The sequence below is a fragment of the Aptenodytes patagonicus genome, chromosome 13 (assembly GCF_965638725.1).
Source record: "Aptenodytes patagonicus chromosome 13, bAptPat1.pri.cur, whole genome shotgun sequence".
Taxonomy (NCBI): Eukaryota; Metazoa; Chordata; class Aves; order Sphenisciformes; family Spheniscidae; genus Aptenodytes; species Aptenodytes patagonicus.
In genome coordinates this window covers 9971046-9991380 of record NC_134961.1, presented here as the reverse complement: position 1 = coordinate 9991380, position 20335 = coordinate 9971046, and the positions used below count along the sequence as shown (strand labels likewise).

The 20335-nt window shown below is 47.2% G+C and overlaps 1 protein-coding gene across 4 annotated transcripts in view; it reads right to left on the bottom strand.

The window, feature by feature from the left end:
* Positions 1–2660: 2660 nt before the first annotated feature.
* MAD1L1 (mitotic arrest deficient 1 like 1) overlaps positions 2661–20335 on the bottom strand; it is a 387234-nt gene continuing 369559 nt past the window's right edge. For all 4 annotated transcript variants that reach the window (XM_076350728.1, XM_076350729.1, XM_076350730.1 and 1 more), the window contains one exon: positions 2661–3792. In XM_076350728.1, coding sequence (XP_076206843.1) covers positions 3634–3792 — 159 coding nt within the window. In that variant the 3' untranslated portion in view covers positions 2661–3633. The remainder of the gene's footprint in view (positions 3793–20335) is intronic.

Below are 20335 nucleotides of genomic sequence, written 5' to 3'. Positions count from 1 at the left end.
CCCTCGGGAAGGCTGTGATCTGTGCCTTGAGGCAGCGGCTTTTGTTCCACGCTGTGGGGAAGGGGAGGGGAGGGAGCCTCCAGCCGGAGCCCCGCTGCAGCCAGGGGTGTGCGGGAAAACCAGCGACTTCCCAGGCCCCGAGGTGGGAAGAGCCCGGGCCCAGGCTGCCACACAGCCTCTGGAGACGGCCAGCAGGAGAAGATGGCTTTTCTTTCCTTAGTTTAGAAACTGTGGCTTCCCTTTCTGTCCAGCACCGTTTCTTCTTCTCCACCCGTCCCCAGCCCCGCTCCTGCCCTTCGCTCCGTAGGTACCTACCTCCATCGCAGCTTCATGATCTCCCTCCATTCTCCCTCCCTTCCTCCTATAGCGTTACATGGAGATGATCCATAACTAACATCTAAGAATCCCAAGCTTCTCATGGCTCATCCCAAAAAGGTTTCCTTAGTCCCTTCTCAGGCATCATACACTTCCAGGACAACTCTCAGGCTCACACAAACAACACGCAATGATGCCAAAAGAGCCAGGAGACACAAAGCCGGAGCAAAAGACTCCAGGTTCAGAGATGTGACCTTAGGAGAGGCATGAACTTTGCCATAACTGCCTTAGCCAAGAGCTCTGCTGCTTTCAAGGACCGTATGGCAGTACTTGACAGCTCATTGCCCCTCTTTGGTATTTATATATGCATGCAGATGAAAAGGGTTGATCAGTAGAGGAGCGGGGGCTCGCAAGCAGTTTGAGCGAAGGGAAGCTTCAGGCAACACTGCAAACAAGACAGTGCTCCGACACACAGAGTCCCCCAGCCGTGCATTAATAAATCATATTTTACAGCTTATAGCACATAAACCCAGGGAGTGTGCACGGAGACCCAGCAAGCATACGCACACTTGTTAACACTCTCACCTCTCCCCTCCAACCAACTGCAGATTTATTACCCATCTCCCAAGATTTTCTAAAAGGATTTTCCGCCAACAGGGCTGGAGCTTTGCAAGGGACAAGCCGAAGCCAGATGGGACTTGTGCCCCTACCACCTGGGTGGTTGAAGCCTGCTGTACCACCAGTGGCAACCAGGGTCTCTGTTTGCACTGCCCCGGGGGGGCTGCCCCCGTGGAGAGGGGCTGCGGGGAGCAGTGAACACAGTGGCAGGGCCCTACGATGGGCTGCCAAGCCTTGTGTAGCTCGGCACAGAAGGAGCAATCACTGAGAAATTCAGCATCGCAGTTACTCCTCGCAGCTCCATCACGGCTGAGACGAGCAGTATAATGATGGCAGCAGAGACGGGAGCTGCCATGGTGGCAGGGTTCAGCCATATGTTTGGGGCTTCAGCCTGAATTTGGTGTCGGAGCTGGAAACTGGGGAGTCTCCGCTTCTCTCCCCGGGCCCAACCACAAGCCTGTGTCCCACAGGTGGCCCAGGTGTCTTTGCAATGGTCACACTTCCACATGAATGCTCTCAGGCCTCCATCAGCGAGTCTTAGAGCTCCCAAAAGCCCTGGTTTCATGTAGTGCCCAAGCCTGCTCGCTCTGCACCAGTGTTACGCCACGAGCAGGGCAGGGATGCTGCTGGCCAAGCAGGACAGTTACCTCAGCAGCTTCCCAAGCCATGAGCAGGGCCAGGCACTGCACCACGCCAGCACACCTGGCCAAGTACCCATCCTCACGACACACCTCTCCCAGGCATGCTGCTGTATTAAACTTAGTTGAACAAATCAGTCTTGCTGGGAGAACGGGGTGCAGAGTGGTAATTCATCTGTCTCTCCTCCCCACCGAAGGTGTCTTGGAAGACTACTGTGTTTTCTACCCCAACTTATTATCCTTCCACTCTTGGGAGGCAACTTTCCAACAGGCAGAACGTGTTTTCCCTTGTCACTCTCCAGCATCGCTTCTCGCTTCACCCATGTTTTGCTAAGACAGAGGGTTTATTGTAAACTTATTAATTACTTCATTTCTCCTGCGAGGAGCCAGGAGAAAAATTTTCAGAGGCAGCCAGGATCCGCTATTGTGTTGGCGGAGGAGCCGAATGCCGCTGACGTCATGATTAATTTTCCCCATGACTGAGGAAGGCGACTCTCAGTGCCACGTCGTGCATATGAATCAGGCAGCGTTCCCCTGGCACAGCATGCCAGGCAATTCATCTTCCACCAGGACTTCTTCAAGCAGAAGAGAAAACACCAAACTTTTGCTATTGCACTTCCCTGCAAAACCCTGCGGAGAGGAGGGTTGGGGAAATGGGGGCTGCAGCCTGCCCAGAGCACACGCTTGTCCCTCCACCTCTGATCAGTTGGGTCTATAGCAGCTATTTTCCATGCCTGTAGACACATCAACAGGTCCCAGAGTGACTTCCAGCATGCATGGCCAAACCCTGCAGCCACTGTGAGCGTCTAAGCTAACTTTCTAGCCTGCTTACTGCTACCTTCTCTCCAAGCTTAGGAAGTATGTTGCTGCTGATACCAAGAGGAAATCAATATGCACAGAAGTTCGTAACAAACTAATCTGGTTTACAGCATGAATGAGACTTGCCTGGAAAAACTGACATAATGATGTCCTTCCTTCTCAAAGCAGTACCAGCATCAGACCATTGATGGACAGTTCATTATCGTGCTTTACATGTGGGAGAGCACAGGGGGAGCACAGCGTATATCCCAAATAAAGGAATCATACATCCAGTTTGGGAAGTGACACTTTATTCTTACGATAGAAGAACTATATCCATTGTAACACAAAATGTCGGACTTCAGGGGGTGCTCCATCCTCCACGGAGGAGAGGAGGAGGGAGACCCCCAGCAAGGTGCGCAGGTACCCACAGCCTGGTGGCAGGCAGCAGGCTAAAGCCAGCAGCAGTGAGCACACCCCAGAGAGCTCCCTCCCACCTTCTGCAGTCCTGAGATAACCAAGAGCCCAAGCGTCTTGGTGAGGAACAAAAAGCACGCCAGGGACATCTGAGCACACCACACAACACAGAGGTGTCAACACAGGCATAGGGTCTTCAAATGGCCCTTTATGCTTGTGCTTGTCTGCCAAGGGATGGCAGACTCAGGTAACTGGGTATCTTGAAAATAATTTCAACCCTGTGGAGTGACGAGCTGTTTGCAAGAGCAGGAGGTATCCACAAAGAATCTGCTACTCATGACTGATCATTCCGCAGGTCCCTGTCATCAGGGACCAAGCCCTTGGCTCCCATTAGGAGAGAACAACCATGGGGGCAGGAAGCACCAGCCTCCCTCAAGGCTCGTCTCTCTGCTGGGGCCCAGATTTGGGGGATCTTTTTGGGAAAAGCTGTGAACAGTAATGCCGTGGCTCCTCAAACCAGCAGTTCCCACCATCTTCCCAGAGATGCTGAGACAGTCTGGGGAGTGATGAACACATTTCCCAGTTCAAAAGTGGGGCTTGGGTCTTGGCACAGGAGAGCCCTGGGATGGAGCTAGACTTGCCCTCCCACAGGAGGGAAATTATGCTTTTCAGAGGAATCAGTGGGGTTTGGGAATCAGCATGAAAGAAGGGGGAAGAAGGAGTTCCCTGCAAAACAGAAGCAACCCAATGCCACAAATTAAGGGTGGGAAGGAAGAATTTGTCCTCGCTACCTCAAGTGTCCTGCCCAGGGGTGCTCCATGCCTGGCTGGTGGCTGGCAGTGGGACGCTAAGCAATGGTCTGGCGGCTGAAGAGGTCGAGGGTGAGGGCGCTGAGGAAGGCCGGGATGCTGTCCTGGCGAAGCAGGTGGAGTTCAATGAGCTCCCGGATAGTTCGCGAGAACTCGGTTTCCAGAAGCTGCATTTTTCCACCGGAGGAGCTGGAGGCCTGAGGGAAAAGAAGAACAAGCCCATTAGTACAGCGGGGTTTTAATTCACCTCCCGTGATGCAGGGGAGAGCGAGCGCAGTCGCCCTGAAGCCTCCTTCGGCACGGATCCGCCTGTAATCAAGGACACGTTACCTGCTGCAGCGCAGGTGTTTGGCACACGGCGTAATTGGGCTGTTATTGAGTTGTGCATTTCCAAGGTCCCCACGCGGGACCCCTGCGTGAGCCTCCCCCAGTGACAAATGGTGCGGTGGGGAGACGAGCGGTTCGACCATCCTGGAAAGAGGCTGCACAGGGGCCAGGCTGTGCCGCTGGCACAGAACCGGGGGTGCCCACATGAGGGTTCACCGTCGCCACCACCCCCCAGGTCTTGGGTGGCAGGAGCTACACGCAAGGGCTTTCTCTCCATGAAAACACTTATCCCTGAAGTCATTCTGCTTCTGTAGGAGGAAGCAGACCTGTTCCTAATTAACACGACTCCTTCCCAATGAGCTGCTGATCCGCCCCGCATCCCTAAAGTGTTTCTGGATGTTTAAATCAGCCCAGCAGCGCATAGCCGAGAGCTCCAGAGGAATTATTCCAGAGATGCTCTCATGAAAATAAGGAAACTCAAAATGTGGGAAGACATTACAAATCTCCTGTAACACATAAAACAAGCAAAAAAAAAGCTAAATGCAAGAGAAATAAGGAATTCTTGAAGCCTCTCTTGCCCCCAGAGGCATGAAAGCTGCTTGTTTATTAATAAACAGCAAAAACATCACAGTGCAAATGCTAATTTTTTCCCCCTGCCATTTTCCTCTTCAAAATGCTCCCGTTCCTAATTGCTCTGCAGCTCTGCTTCCCCTCGGAGCCGAGGTGGGGCAGCGCAGGCGGTGCCGGGCAAAGCCGGCATCCCCCTGGGGCAGGCAGGAGTGGGGCAGACCCCCCACCCCAATGTACGGATGCCAAAAGCCAGAGCGGAGGATTGCCACGTGAAGGGAAACCATGACTTTACCTGCCAGGAGAGAAGGGAAGTGATAACTGCCGAGAGCCCTGGCGAACCTGCTTGTTTCTGATTTCATGTTCTCAGGAGCCTGGATACATTTGATTATGAACTTTTCATGTATGAGTCACTTTGGATTGCAAAGAGCGCAAGACACTGAGGATGCCCCCATCACCCCTGAGCCAGGCAGGGAATCTAAACAAGGTTTCTGCGTGGAAAAGTAAATTAGCTTTTGTTTAAATCTCCTCCACTTCGGCTTGGTTGTTTTTCAGCAACTCCAAAGGATGTTTAGTGCTTTAATCCACTGCTTACTGGAGCTACCCGACTTGCTTTCTGTGCAGCTGATGTACCACTGGGTCAGATTAAAGAGGCTAAGCAGGAAGAGGGCAGAGATGGCAGATGAAGAAGCCAGGTGGAGGCACAGGGAGGGACGTACATCCACAATCCATGTAAAGCCAGAGGTGCAACGTGAGGCTGTAGCATAGACAGGAGCTAGTACACGGGCTGGATGCTGTGAAAGCAGCACAGGTTTTGTTTTGCAAATCCCCCCCGGATTCGGCTGATGGGAAGCGCTGGTTTCGGAGGAAGGTCCGATTATTATAAATGCATCAGTTGTGTCTCCAAAGTCAGCGCTGAATTGGATTCATCTAAAATGGGAATTAAAGCTCTGTATGAAATACACACTGCCTCCTTCACAGATTTAAAACACTCTTTGGGCACAGAATTAATTTTCTAAGAATTTACAAGTAAATCCATTAATTGGTTTACTAGTTTAATTAATTAAAGCAAGTTCCTTAAGAAATTTAGCATCCAGTGCCAGACCATTTGCTTGTGTTTTATGATCTCGGAAACAGAGTAACATAAACATTTTAAATTTCCCCTCTACTTTGATCTCACTGGCATTGCGGGTGAAGGCTACATTTGAATAATTTTTTTTTTTTTTTTTGAGATTAATGGTAATTTCTCTCTACTATTCTTCATAACCGAAGTTTCCTTCTTCAGCAGAGGCAGAAGAATAATGTTCAGAGAAAGTTATGTGAACAAATACGTGCTTCTGAGAAGACTGGTGTTTCCCACTGCATTCAACGGGACCGTGGTTTCTCTCAGTTGTCGGATGGTCAAGAGAGGCACCGTCCTCCCCGCCGCAGTCTCCCTCTCCCCAGGAACTCAAAAAAATCCAAAAAACTCAAAAAGCTTCCAAAACCCAGACGTCTCACCCAGATTTCTTACGAACTCTTCTGCAACAGAAACAAGGCAAGAAGGCAGCCTCTTGGAAAAAAGGCAATTCTTCCTCTGCTAGGAGATGTTTACATGCTAACTTTGAGGATGGATGCACTTGCAGTTCGGTTCATTCAATCTCTCACTGCTTTTAAAAAAATTTAGAAACACCTTTTTTTTTTTTCTGGGAGTGTTTTAAAATTGCTATCATTGTTACCTTTCTTATTATTTGTTTTTATTGCTTTTTTTCCTTCACCCGTCTGTTCATAATGTAGTATAGACTGGGATATATAGATAAATTTGTTGCTTTGAGTTCAACAGCAGGAGTACCTTTGCAGCATGTGCTTTACAAATAAAGTGATTATATGAAATAGCAGCAGTATGTTCCCATTAATTCACAGGATTTCTTTTCAAATGCCAGTCTGCACCCTGCCTGGTGCACCCGGCAAGCCGCAGGCAGAGAGGGAAGTGCCAGGGTGGGTGGCGTGGGAGCGGGAGCGAGCAGGGGATCACAACAAGGCAGGGGGATGTCCAGGGGTGTGCGGGACTGAGGAGGGGGAGGACACTGGAGGGGATGCTCTGCTGTATGAACGCTGCAGGGTCTGGTTGTTTCGCACCATTTTGGATCAATGCAGAGCATCCCTGCGACTCCAGCTCTAAAAACCAGATTTATGAAAGATACAAAGATGAAATTTTTCTTACAGCGGTTCAAAGCTGTAAGGGTGCTCGAGTCCTCCTCTTCACAGTCATAGCTAGGATGCCCTCCACTCATTTTTAATCAATTTTTTAAATTAATAAAAAATCTCAACCCTCAAAGAAAAACTCCTGGACACAACCCCTGCTAACAAGAACTTGCAGGTGACAGCACATACCAACTATTCACATGGCACACTCCATGTAATGCAATCGCCATTCAACCTGGTGATGCATCCCTGGGAATTCAAAGTTTAGATGAAGCCAAAAGCCTCCCAAGCCCATCTAGGTAGAAAATGCCCAGCTGAGGAACCTCAACAAGTGTCACTGATCCACGGGGACAGTCCATGAGTGGGAATAGGGCAAGAGAGACCAGAGCACATTCAAACCCAGCCCTGTCTGCTCTGCACCCAGCACTATTGACATGTCTTACTCAGAGCTACTTCACTGTAGTGTGTTGTTGCTTTTAAAGACAAGTGTGAAAGAAAAAGCATCAAGATTTAGAGTCAAATTGAATAGACGGGGTCGAAGGAAAAGCCAAGCCTGTGAGTACCTCCATCCGCCCTGTAGTCAGTGCATAGAGGAGTCAATGCAACAGGAGACTTTGGGGACCACCACCACATTTCACTCCCCCTTTCCCCACTGCGCTGAGCCAGCCAAGTGCAGCGCTTCACTACAGATGCAAATATTCCCCCCGCACCCCCAGCTTCTGCGAGCACAGAGCAGCCCAGGATGCTGAAGCTAAGTACTATGAGATTACCATCTCACAGGTACTCTTTACATAGAACTATATTGGTTTCTTCTAATTCATGGAAAAAATCTGCCTGGCTCACTAAACTACTGAGATTCAGGTCTATGTTATGTTTTATTCAGATCTCAAATACTTGCAAAAGGCAAGATTCCAGCTTTCGCTAAGCTCTGTTGCCAGTTCAGTCTGATTTAAGGCCTATCGGGACCTTTTCTAGAAAAGCAATGGAAATCAATCTTTGTCCTGTGTTACCGCATACTTGGTTCTGCTGGGGTGGGTGTTGCGACTCCTGCTATAGATTTGAAGGGTGACACCCCATTTTTCTCCTCGCAGGCTGTGCTACCCCATAGAGCAATCAGATCAGCGGGCAGATTTCGCTATATTGTAAAACACGAAGAAAACAGGTCTATTTACCACATGGCGACATAAACTTGCTGCTGCTCCTGGATCTGCTCGGAGAAAGAAGCCGTTAGTACAATTGTTTTTCCATAAGAATCAAGATCAGCTGCCGCCTGCCAGAAGGAAACATCATAAATCTTCCTCTTAACCCTGGAAATTGGTAAATTAGTCAAGGCTTTATTGTTTAGATATACATATAAAAGTCTCTCAAATAACTACCAGCGTGGTAGAAAAGCGAGTTCTTCTCTCCAACAGGGACCATCTCAGCAAGGAGCAGACAACGCAGAAGATGCAGAGGAACAATAGGTGTTCCCAAATGTCCCTGCTGGGGAATGGACCTGCAGCTGGCCGGACGGGGCTGGTAATGCTGCAACGTATGGATCATAAAGGAGACTCTATCAACAGTTGTCACTTCAACGTAACAGGGCTTCTGACTGCGCTGATTTTGCTGAGATGGCTCTTTGCCCCCATGCTGCTGTTGCACAGGAACGCTTCCTGAAAGCCAAGTCCTAGCTTTTACTTCTCCACTTGTTCCACGAGCTGAGGTATCCCCATCAAGAGTGTGATGGTGTCTCCTTTGGTCATTTACAAGTTACCATATGGTTCAGAAGTGCACTCTGAACTAGATACACCGAATTTTAGTTTCTTGTATGCCCTTTTCCTCTTCTCTCTGACATATTTTGGTACCTAAAAACAATGGATTCTCTAACTCTGGCTCCAAAAGTGCCATCAGCTATAAACTGGCATGCAGTGTGACTTTAATCATGCAAAGGATGCTTCTTGAAAAATACTGGTTGAGCATAAGACCCAATGTCCTGTAGGCCTTCAGATTCTGGAATAAGATTGAAAAGAGGGTGGTTGCATGCCCCAAGAAGGCAGCTGACATGGGGACGTGGTATCATGAGAAAACATGGGGTAGAAATGCAGAAAAAGGGAGAAGAGGGCTTCAGCATTCAGTACCACCTGATAATCTCATCTAGGCTCCCTTTCCAATGAAAGGTTGGACCAGATGATCTTTCAACATCCCTTCCAGCCTGGGCTGTTCTATGATTCTATGATTTCAGTTTAAAGTGGGGATATTCTACCTCTGATTTCCACACCAAGAAAGCACAGCTGCCTTTGGGGGTGCGATCCACGCAGTGGATCCACACAGTGCAAAGCTGAGAGATCACCATTATGGGTCACTCCGGACAGGCACACACAGATGGGGCAGCCCACCAAGCACAGATACGCTTCTGCATCTACAAACACACCCACCCAAGTGACGGAGGTAGAGTTTCCAAATGGATTTTGGCAAGCTGACAACAGCTATGGTGGAACTTTGTGCCAGGCACAGCAGGCAAGAGAGTTGTGGCTCAGCTTGGGAACCCCAGTTCAAACACCTCCTCAGTGTGAGGAAGGGTGAAGTCTAGGGCTTTGGCAGGGCTACCAGAGTGGCTTTCCACCCCTTGGCACAGTCACAAGCCTTTGCTTTGCAGATGCCGCTTGGCCATGCTCTACGGTAGATGGTACTTTTCAAGGCTAAGATGTATTGGGGGTCAAAACAAGCAAGTGAATCATTGTCCAGTGACATTTACCCAGTGAATGTATTGTGGAGGCTCCATCTCATCTGCTATGCTCTGTCCATAAATCACTGTCCATGCTGCATCCCTACGCACAACTGTTCTGAATACACACGGCAAACAGTTGCATGCATGCCGAGGGAAGGGCCAACACAGCTTCACATCCGAGACTCCACACAGAGCTTCTCCCTGCTCTGTTCAGGTCCACAGGCTCCTCTGGCATTACAGGCTGTGCCGTGGCTGTGCTCTCCTCTCCCTGCCCCGGTTTTTACTGCCATTTTCATTGTCCTTGTATTCCCTGCCCCACCTTGAAGCCTACTCTGACACAGGGTATGCACATCTCCCCACCACATCGATCCCTTTGGCAATTTGCCTTCATCATTCAAATCCCTCAGACCTCCTCTTTGCGCAGGACAGTCACTCCCTCTTCCCCAACGCCTTCCCCCATCAGCAGAAGTCCTCAGGGTTGACCGTGCTGTCTGATCACCTCCCGAAACCTCCGCAGCGCTATCACCGTGTGCACCACAGACCCTCTGCCACCAAGTGCCTTGGGCACATTGGTGGTCCTGATGGCCCCTTGCCTCCCTCTGACGCCTTCCCCGCGGTGACCACCACCTACCTTGGCACCCATTAATACACATAAACCCTGTCACAGCCCAACAAACCTCTTTGAAAATATCTTTTAAGAGGCTGCCAGCTCTGACTTTTAAATGAGAAAACCCTTTTGTTTCTGCCTCTTGCTTCGGATGCTGAGACTTTTCTAAGTGTCAAACGCCGCCTTGTCCACATGTAGATGTTGAGGGGGAACGCACAGATGCTGAGCGGGCTGGCACCCTCTCCCCAGGTCTGCAAAGCTGATAGATCACCACTATGGGTCACTCTGGACAGGCGCACACACACACAGGGCAGCTCACCAAGCACAGAGCCAGCCAAAAAACTGGAGTGCCCAGCAAACATCCAGGGAAAGCATGTGTGTGTGTGTGCGTGCACATGTGGAAACTGTCTGCTGAAATTATAACAACCCAAACACGAGGTTTTGAGATCTAATTGCTCAAACTTGGCTCTCTTGGGTGATGATATCATTATCAAAATCCCCCAATTGAGTTACGCCTCACCAATCAATCTCTCCTAAGCATCACGCACTGCTCAAATACCAGGTCCCCAGGTAGCCACTAAATCACTTTAATTAGAGGCTGTTCATTTAAAATTAAAGAAATATAAAAAAACCAAAAAAACAAATTGTACACAAGATGTGCTTACGGCTAGAAATATTTATGAGGTTATTTAGCAAACTGTTTACTGGTTTCCTTCTGCTTTTTGTGGTAATGGGCAGGTTTCAGATGGCCTGACAGGACGCCTGCCCAAGGTAGCTCTTGCAGGATGTGCAGCTCTTCATCAATCAAGTCACCTACCTTTCAAAAATGACCATTCCTTGTCTGCAGTGAAGTTTTTCCCCCTTTAATATCCTCTTTGTAACCCAAAAGAGGAAGAGCACTTCTTTATAATAATTGCTTCTTGCCAAGACCTCTGACCTCTGTGTCGCCAGCTTGCTATATAAAGTGAATTTATGAGGCAGAGAGGGATGGATGCCTGTAAAGGGCCTTCCAGGAAATGTAATGAAAAAGCTGCTTTTAGCTGCTGAGCAAAGAAAAGCAAGCGCCTGGCAATGCCAAGAAGAAAATTGAAAGCTGGGGTGGGATAAGTGAGAAACAGCCCTGCGTGCACTGAGATTTATAGCAAACATTTCCTTTCTCTTTCTTATTATTCAACATTGAGATGAACCACAGCCCCACAATGTCTTCCGCGCAAGAGGTCAGCTTGTATGCTTCCATCTTAATCAGAAACATGACCCAGGCACTATGCACATAAGCGACAGAAGTGATGGGGTCCTGGATGCTGCACGAGCTCAGCAGCAAAGAAACACAGAGCGGGGCATATTGCATAGCAGTGAGTTTCTCCCTACAGCTACGTGTTTTGATCTATGTGAGCTCTCCTGCACCCGATGTAAAAAGATGAAAAATGTAAAAAAGAGCAGGGACATGCGCTGAAGCACCTGTACCCTCTTGATGGGGAAAAACCGGTTGGCGTTAATTCTGGGGGACGGTGCTCTGCGCAGTGGAGGGCAAGTCAGCATCTTCTCTCAAAAGATTTCTCCTACAGGTTAATGCCCTTTAAACTGTCAAACGTGATGCCATAAAAATAAGATCAAAGGCTTTAAAATAAGGGGAACGTGTTTTTTGATTCATACTATTACTATTTTATATCTGAATATTCCTATAGAGCTTTTCATCCTGGAAGACAGGTCTTTGAACTGCTGTGATTTCACCTATCACTGAGGAGCAACCCCTGGGGTAAAACGTGACAGCTATTATCAGGGTGCATTAATGTTACTCAACAGTTCAGGACAGACAGAGACAAATATATCCAATTTAAATCATAGGTTTGAAGAACTACTGTTCAGTGTGGATTAATACCCATGCATTTTCCAAAAGTGCTTTGAGAGTTTTAAAGGACAAGTATTGAAACTAAAATTCCCTGTCTCATTTGCAGGATGCATTCAGCCTCCCACCATTATGCTGTAAATTGAACATCAGTATAGTCAAAGAGGGAAGAGGGTAACATAAATGATTCATTCGTAGCCATCTACTTTTGCATCCACAGATTCTGATGGGGATCTCCAAACCAACTATCAAGGAGATTCACTCTGTGGAGATTTGTTGAGGTGATACCTAGAAATGGTTCAGCTGAATACAAGACTGGTGAGGCTAAATCACAGCAGACTATTCACATCACAGAGAAAGGATAATTGCATGAGATGTCCACTCTAAACTAATACTGGCAGCCAGCTGTAAGTCAGAGCTTGAGATCCTAAATTATAACTTTTTAACAGGCCTCAGGACTGCTAAATAATGTTCACCGCAATATGTTTATAAACATCAACCATGAAGGAGTGTAGATGAGAGCAAGGCACAGGGCTCACATAATTTTTCCAACCCCATCCTGTAAAAATCCAAACTATGAAATTAAGCCTTTAAAGCCAATACCTCGTTAAAAGGCTCAGGATCTTTACAAATCAGTGTCTTTCCTTGACATATGGGGAAGCCGTGCTGATCCCCCAGCCACAGGTATCTCTGACCTACAATGAAGCCCTTAAGAAAAAGCAGCCAAATGTGCATTATCCCAACTGCTGTCACAACCACGCGCTGCAGAGCTGGACCGCTCCAGCACCCAGGCTGCAGCTTTCCAACCATCTGCGAGGTGACTGTATTGGACTGGTCAAGCTGCAGAGTGAGTAGCTAACAAGCTTTAACAACATCTAGCCCATGTGTTCTGTCTAGTAAAATGCCAACCCATCTGTCTGTAACATTAGTGAATCCATAGAAGCCATATGCAGGAGAGACATAAATTAGGGAGAGAAAAATCTCCCGTTACTTTCTCTGAAATGACTCTGCAGTTGTAGCCTGCAATGCTAGGGACTGAGTGTTATTTACGTTCCTTTTTCCCAGCCAAATCACAGCCTCATGTAGCTCTCCAGCCCTGCCATCCTGAGGCAGTTTCTAGTCTGCACCTGGCCCCGATGAATATGGTGGCTTGGCACAAAGAGAAAACTAGGTGCAACTCAAACCAGGTCCCAAACCTCTCTCCCAGGAGAGCCAGAAGCAGACAGACAACCTGAGGGAGATACCAGGGACTGGCAAATGAACCCAGCACACAAGAATCCCTCATTTAGACAGGGAACTCATCCCATTAACCAGCCAAGTTCCTTATCACATTCCTCTTTATCTCCCTTGCTGGAAGGAGAGCTGGAAGCAACGGAGGAGCAGAGAACCAAGAACATAGACTTTCTGGAACATGAGAAGGCAGCACCTATGGGAGAAATGCAAAAAAAATCATCTGTGTGGGCTTTAATTAAGATGTCCTTGTTCCCAAAGCGGGGAGATACTCCACTTGTAAACTGCAGCTGTGAGCACAAGGTCTGTAAGAGAACAGGAGCAGCTAAGTTTGCAAAACCGTGCATCGACGAGAGACAGCTGGAACCACGGTGAATTCTGATGGCAACTTTTTGCAAGCTGCCGCGTTGCCAGGGAGATAGGCATCCGCTCCTCAGAGTGAACCGTCGCTCACCAACAGGCAGAACTTGCTGGAGCCTTCACCGTTCACTGAGTCACACCAGGCATGCGCCGTTCCTCTGCTTAGCTGCTTCTGCATCATGCTCCTACCAGGGGCCTCTGTTTTCCCTTTTCCAGATTAGAGCAAACAAGCAGGAAAACCCAAAACTCACCCCAGCTGAAGTGGCTGCACGTGACACAGGGTGCAAATAGGTCATACAGACTTCAGAACTCCCCAGCTGCCAACTGGAAAAGAACCCCCTCGTTTGGGAGCTGGGCATCTAGTTTTGCAAGAGATGGAGGCTGAGTGCACGCTGGAATGGTTAAATGAGCAGATTACACATGCCTGCGAGGCAGGTCTCACTGGAGCGACTGCTGCTCTGCAATACAGCAGACACCAGCGTGTGATTAACATGTTTATCCTCCTCATCTTTTTGGTATCCTTCTGGAAGTCGTCATGAGCAGGGTGGATAGAAGGCTAAAGAACTGAACAAGAAGATCCTGTGACCAATAATGGCTCAAGAGACCATAAGTGATAAACTTAATGACAAGCAGACTATTAGACCTTAGATATGTGGCTGAAGGATGGGACAGTATATGGAACGTGCCTGTTCCCAGCTCATTGAGTTTGCAAGGCTTGTGGGGGAAGGAGTAACAGATGGACCTGATGGCAGATTACAGCTGAAATTCCACCATGTTTATTCATTACCCTCTTCTAGCTCTTGTTTGTCATAGTCTGGCACCCCAGGCTAAAATGCAGGTTTAAGCCTTACATCAAGGAAATTGGTGACACATATTAGTCATCTCTGCACAGAGCCAGTGCTCTGCATTCAGTCAGTGCTACGGAAACCAAAGCCACCGCTCAACTAGGAGCAAGAAGAACTAGTCAATAATTACCTCTTCCTATGGGACTGTGTGACTCGCTTATAGTTATGATCTGCCAAAGTAGAATTCAAGTGTTGGCTTTGGAAATAACATTAGTTGCTGTTGCAACGTCAGTAACCAAATTTCACAATCTTAGCGTGAGTTGAGGAAGGTGCTTTTATTGCTCTCGCTTTTTTGCTGGCTCGCATTTTCTTCGTTTTTCTTCATTTGAAATTGCTGTCATCAGCACGACTGTCAACAGGACCAAAGTAAACATGAGTTGTCACTACCCAGAAAGTCAAAGAAGGAAAGGAAAGTTGATTCCAAACATGCAAAACGTTTTTCTTCTGTCTTCAAGAATGAGTTTTAACCCTTAAAAGCTCACAAACCCCCTGTGGGGAAGCACATTTCTCAGACTGCATCTATAGCCACAAGTCAAGATTTATACTGGGGGAGAAGATGTCATTATTTAAAAAATTTCACCATTTCTTTCTCAACTTCAAGACTTTTGAGTGCATGGAGCTGGTGGTTACCAGTAGCTGTACTTGTGTAGTTACTCAACCAGACTGGTAGTCTACAGGCAGGAAAAACTGAAGACCAAGATAGTAAGGAAAGCAGTCAACCGGCCTGTGCAGGTTGGGTATATTCTGCTTTCAAGAAATGGGTTTTTAATGGTAAATCCAGTGTGAAACAAAGAGTCACAGGACTCCTCTCTCCCTGAGCAGATCTGATCTCACCATAAGAAGGAAGCCCACAGCTGAAGAGACAGAGGTGGCAGCTAAGGAGTGAATAAATAGGAAGATTTCAGTATCTAGTGAAAAAGGAAGAGAAATTCCACTGTATCCCTTGAGGGGACACTCAGACCTTTGGGCTACGACACATTTGCTGAAAGCTTCTGCTGTTGCCGCCTGTGCTGTCATTTGGCACTAACCTCCTGAAGAACATGGCAAGACAGTGCTGCTGGTTCTCATATCTGGATGAACATGCTCCTCTTCCCGTAGGGAAAAGGAGAGGTTTTCTATTTAGTGAATGCACCATGTTTGAGCAACCTCCAAGGAATCTGCCTCAGGCCCTGGCCCTCCCCATCTGACACACATCTGACTGGTTGTCTCTTCCTGCTGGTGTTCTCCCACTGATGTGCTGCCATCTGCCAGTCAGCTCCTTTCGCTGGAGGTGCAGGGAGGGGGGAAAGATTTATGCAGACACCATGTATGCAATTATGAAAACAGAAGACAAGACACCCGGATATCACACAAATTGATGCATTTTTGCTGGCAGGCTTTTTGCATGATCCAGTAACAGCTGTCATGCTCCAGCCTCTCTCATCTGAGCTCCACTACCACTTCAGCATCCTTCCACATCCTTTAAGAGGGCTTTCTTCCCTTCCCTTGTGCAGCTTGCTCCAGATGCCACAGCAAAGCAGGCAGTAGCATGGGACGCAAAGGGGAGACAGCATGATTGGTTTTCATAGCAGCATTAAAATGTAGTGTTCACTTCTTTAGGCAAGATGCCACTAATTAGCAATGACCTCGAGGCAACCGAGCTGCTCAACCAGCAATCTCTCCCACTCTCGAGCTCTTTAAAATTTGCCCTTTTCCTGTGCCAAGTCTTTCGGCAATGTTCCCTAAAGCCCAATAGCATTCTGCAGACAGACACATACGTCGTCCAGTGTCTCCTGGAGAAAGGTGGTGGTGGGCAGTTGGTAGGGAGCTTGAGCTTCATACCTCCTCCAACCACATCCCCCACTCTGCATAACATTAAGGAAAGGACGTGCCTACAAGTTTCCCTGCCAGATCAGCTCCTGCCGTGAACTCTGCAGCCTGGGAGCCTGTTACTCCCCACATCCTCCTGGTTTTCATCACTCCATACTTATGTTTGCTTTTGTAAATACATTTAACCTTTCTAAAATTAACAGCAGAAGAAAACTTCTTTTGGCAGAAAATCAGCTGTAGAAAGATGGAGGAATATAACATTTTCCAAACATTTGAAAACCGCAGACTAAAGATATGTGTTAGTCTCTCCAGTGCATGCTGGTTTTGCTCATTATTCTGAACGTTAATACATTAATAGATCCTCTCCTGATTAACGGCTGTACTAGGCTCTCTTTCTAGGAACACATATGGTTCCTTCTTTCACAATATTGGAATAGAGAGCCAAAATATTTAAACAGTGACACTAATAAAAGACTTTATCCCCCCAACCCCAATGTAAATAACTAAGGCTGGAGCCAACCCTTAGCTCTAAATGCTTCTTATCTTTCAAAAAGTTCTTAACCAAATCCGAACATACTGGCTGAGGCCCATTTGAAATAATTGGGCTGTCTGTGGTTACAGCACTGCAGCAATAAAGCCACCGCCTAACATTCACTCACCCTGCAGGATGCTCGCGTCCGGCTGAAAGGAGCGCATACTGGTTGGGCATGTAACAAAATGAGACTGTTAAAGCTAGGCCTGCGCAGGCTGGTTCTACCTACAGGGGTAGAGGAAGACCCAGGATGCTGTATGCAAGGAGCAGGAACAGTTTCCTTCCCCCACACCCACAAGGTCCAAGTACTGCCCTGAATTAAGATAATTTTGGGGGGAGGGACTCCAAACACTTCTCTCCCAGCTGTCCGCACTCGGCAGCATTCATCCCACCTGCTGAAGGACGTGGGAATTACCCAGCATACAGCCCAAAAAGTACAGTGAAAAATTCTGGCGGAGGATATTGGGCTTGAGTCGTAGGTCAATCGCCAATGCAGAATTGCCTAAAAGATCTGTTCCTCCCTCATTTTTTCCCATGCTATATCATTACCTTTCATCTCTGCCACAGGTCCTGTATGAGCCCTACTTGTCTAATGCCATCAGCTGCTAAGATCAACAGCAGTTTCCACTTTGTGCTGCTTGCCACACAGCTGAGCAGCCCTGTTAGTGCCTAAGAGTGACATAACCCTACTGCAAGCAAACTCCTGAAATTTAAAAAACCTTTTTACATTTCAAGGACCGAGACCTGGAAGGGGAGGGGCTCTAGGTTTGTACTCCAGAAAACATTTATCACTACAGAACTGAAACATGGTGTGAAAATAAAAGCTCTCGAAACCTGCTTTCACACATTCCCCAGCACGCCCAGAGGTGTTCCTGGTATGATACACCTAACAATGCTCTTGAGAATTGTTTTCACAACCTAAAAATACAAACAAAACAGCAAAAGAGTCAAGAAATATTTCTTCAAATGCCTCGAATCTAGGCTATTTGTGCGTTAAATACGTTGTAGAAACAGTGTCAATACATATTCAGATGTTACAGAAGGCCACAGGAAAAGACCTCAGCAAACAATGAGTGCCGTAATACAGAGCACATCCCGACTAAGCTGGCAGGTTTATTTTAGATCACTGACCTCTGTCCTGCTCAACCAGCCTGTATTTTACAATTCAATTTACACTTATTTGTGTATATATAAATGTACATGAGATACGTGCATTCTTTCTTGTGTAAAAAACACACAGAAAGCAGATGCATATGAGAAAACAAGCGGATGAGCTTCCTTGGAGGTTTCATAGACAAAGATGTTTAAACGAAGTAATTTAAAACCAGAAAGGATTTTACAAACAAAGTGCTTCTAAGCGTTGCATTTCACTTGCTTGTTTTCAACTTCATTTGAAAAAAAGCCTCAGAGGGAACCAAACGACTGTAGCTGCTGCTTCCTCATTCCTGACGTCATCTGGAGAACTCCACCAACCTCCTTCCCTACCAGTTACACACCAAACTGTCCAGAACAAGTAAGTCTACAGCAATGAGGAAGAATTAAAAACATTAGCTAGTCATTGCTTATCACACCTCTGAAGGGTAGGGAAGCACTAGCATTACCTGAGATTGAGAGACAAGAAGAAATGGGCTTCCTACGTCTGCAAGGTAACGCAGAACCATGCGAAGGACTCGGTGCTCGAGTCCCATTTGCCTCCTTTGCTGTAGAAACCAGAGCTTTCTCAAACCACGGGGCTGGAAGGGAACGTGCGACATGTGGGATTAATAACATTTTGCAATAAATCAATCATAAACTCCCCATAATGGTGTAGAAAGGGGATGCCTGCAATAAAGCCTGCAGTGATGCAGAGAGGCACCTGCAGCCATCCCACGCCGGCTGCGGGCGCAGTACCCAAGCGAGGGCTCAGCCTGTCTCGGGAAGGGCACTTCAGTGTGCAGAGGGCTGTTCCAGCCCAACAACCAACCTATTCATCCTAATGACTGCTCCATTCAGGACAAGCTGACACATCCTTCCCACAACAGGACCCTGCAAATGACTTTATTTAACCAGGAAAACAGATTTGTGTTGTTTCTAAAGGCAAATGAATCTAGCTTTGGCTGCAGAGGGCTGAGCTGTGTTTCTCTCAGTGCCAACAAAAGCACTGGGACTGCGGAGGAGACTTAAGAGACTGTGTTTGCCTTCAGTCTCCCATGGATCATATATCTCAGCAGAAAAAAGGGCTCACACAGCACAACAGATCGGGCTGCAACTGTAAAGAAGTTCAACACTTTTGAGGCTGTTTCTCTCAAGTTCTCGATGAATTATTTTGAATTTACTTAAAGACTTCCCATAGTTTACTGGTCTGCAGTGAGAGTGGGGCATCTTGGGGAGGAGATGGTGAAGCATAACATTTCTCAGGCTGATCAGGGAAGATGCTATTCATTCTCATTTTGTCACTTTTCAGTATATACGTGGCCCCACCTCTGGCTGAGCTCTGCCCAAAGATGCAAATACGAGTGTTTCTGTGCTGGAGGTTCCTGCCTCTGTGCTCCAGACAAAAGGTGAATGGGGAAAGAGGTCCCCAGAGAAGCGATGCAACATGCCCAGGGTCACACAGGAGGTCAGCAGAGGAGCCGGGAGCCACGTACAGCTCCTGCAAGTCCTCCAGAAACACCCAGGCTGCGGGGCCCCCCTGCATCCACGCAGCCGGGAAACCTCTGCCACTAAGGTGCAAAGGCAGAGATGGACGTAATGAGATGGATTTATTCTTAAGTCGCTATGCAGGGATGCACAATTCTTTATTTTTTAGTGCCCAGTTATTTAACCTTAATGCTCCACTGATGTTATTTCTTGTATGGAATTTTATATACGTGCCTATGGATGAATTTACAATATATAAATAGCGTAGATCAGAGGTGACCTTTACATTTGTGCATGTGGAGATTCATACAGCATGAGGGCTAGCTAGGAGGCTGAAGTCATTACGATATGTTCTCATCTAAAGTTTCTTATGAATTATTTGTAAGCTATTTTCTCACTTATTTTGTTATAATACTCCCACATACTCACCAACCATTAAAAATAGCTTAACAGTGAATACATGTTTCGGAAGTCTGTTTGCCTATTTTTCTTTTGTGCAGCAGCTGCTGTTGCCATGCTGTCGTTGCTATGTTTTTCTTTTGCTTTCTTTTTCTTAAGAAGGAAAAAAAAAAATCTATTCCCTAAACACGCTAGACTCAGTTCATGGAACAAAATACCTGAGGTAGAGCACAGAGGAATATAACATAATCCAGTTGGAAGAGCATAGCTTATGTGTAGAAGAAAGTCCTCTTGACACCAATATACATATTCTTCTCTGAAAGAGTTAATGAAACTACAAATACTATTTAGATAGACTATAAAAAAGCTTCAGGTAAAGATCATTAAAAAAGAGTACTAATGTACCTTAGAAACTGGGCAGTGAAAGGTAAAACTCCATGCTGAACTATAAGTTGATAAGGAGGTAGGGGAAAAAAAAAGATTTAAAAGAACAGATGTGGCCAAGTCTCATCTGGAAGGTAAGACAATGAAGTTGCTCAATAAGCTTGTCAAAACAGTCGTTAAAGCTCGACAGCTAAAATCTGGCTCTGTGGGATGGCCCCGAGAAATGCACATGCTCTTTCCGAAAGCCACAGGTCCAAGGTGGAAAATTGGACTCTGGGCTGTGGGCACCAGGTTGCCACCTTCTGCCTCTGGTCCCTGTATGAA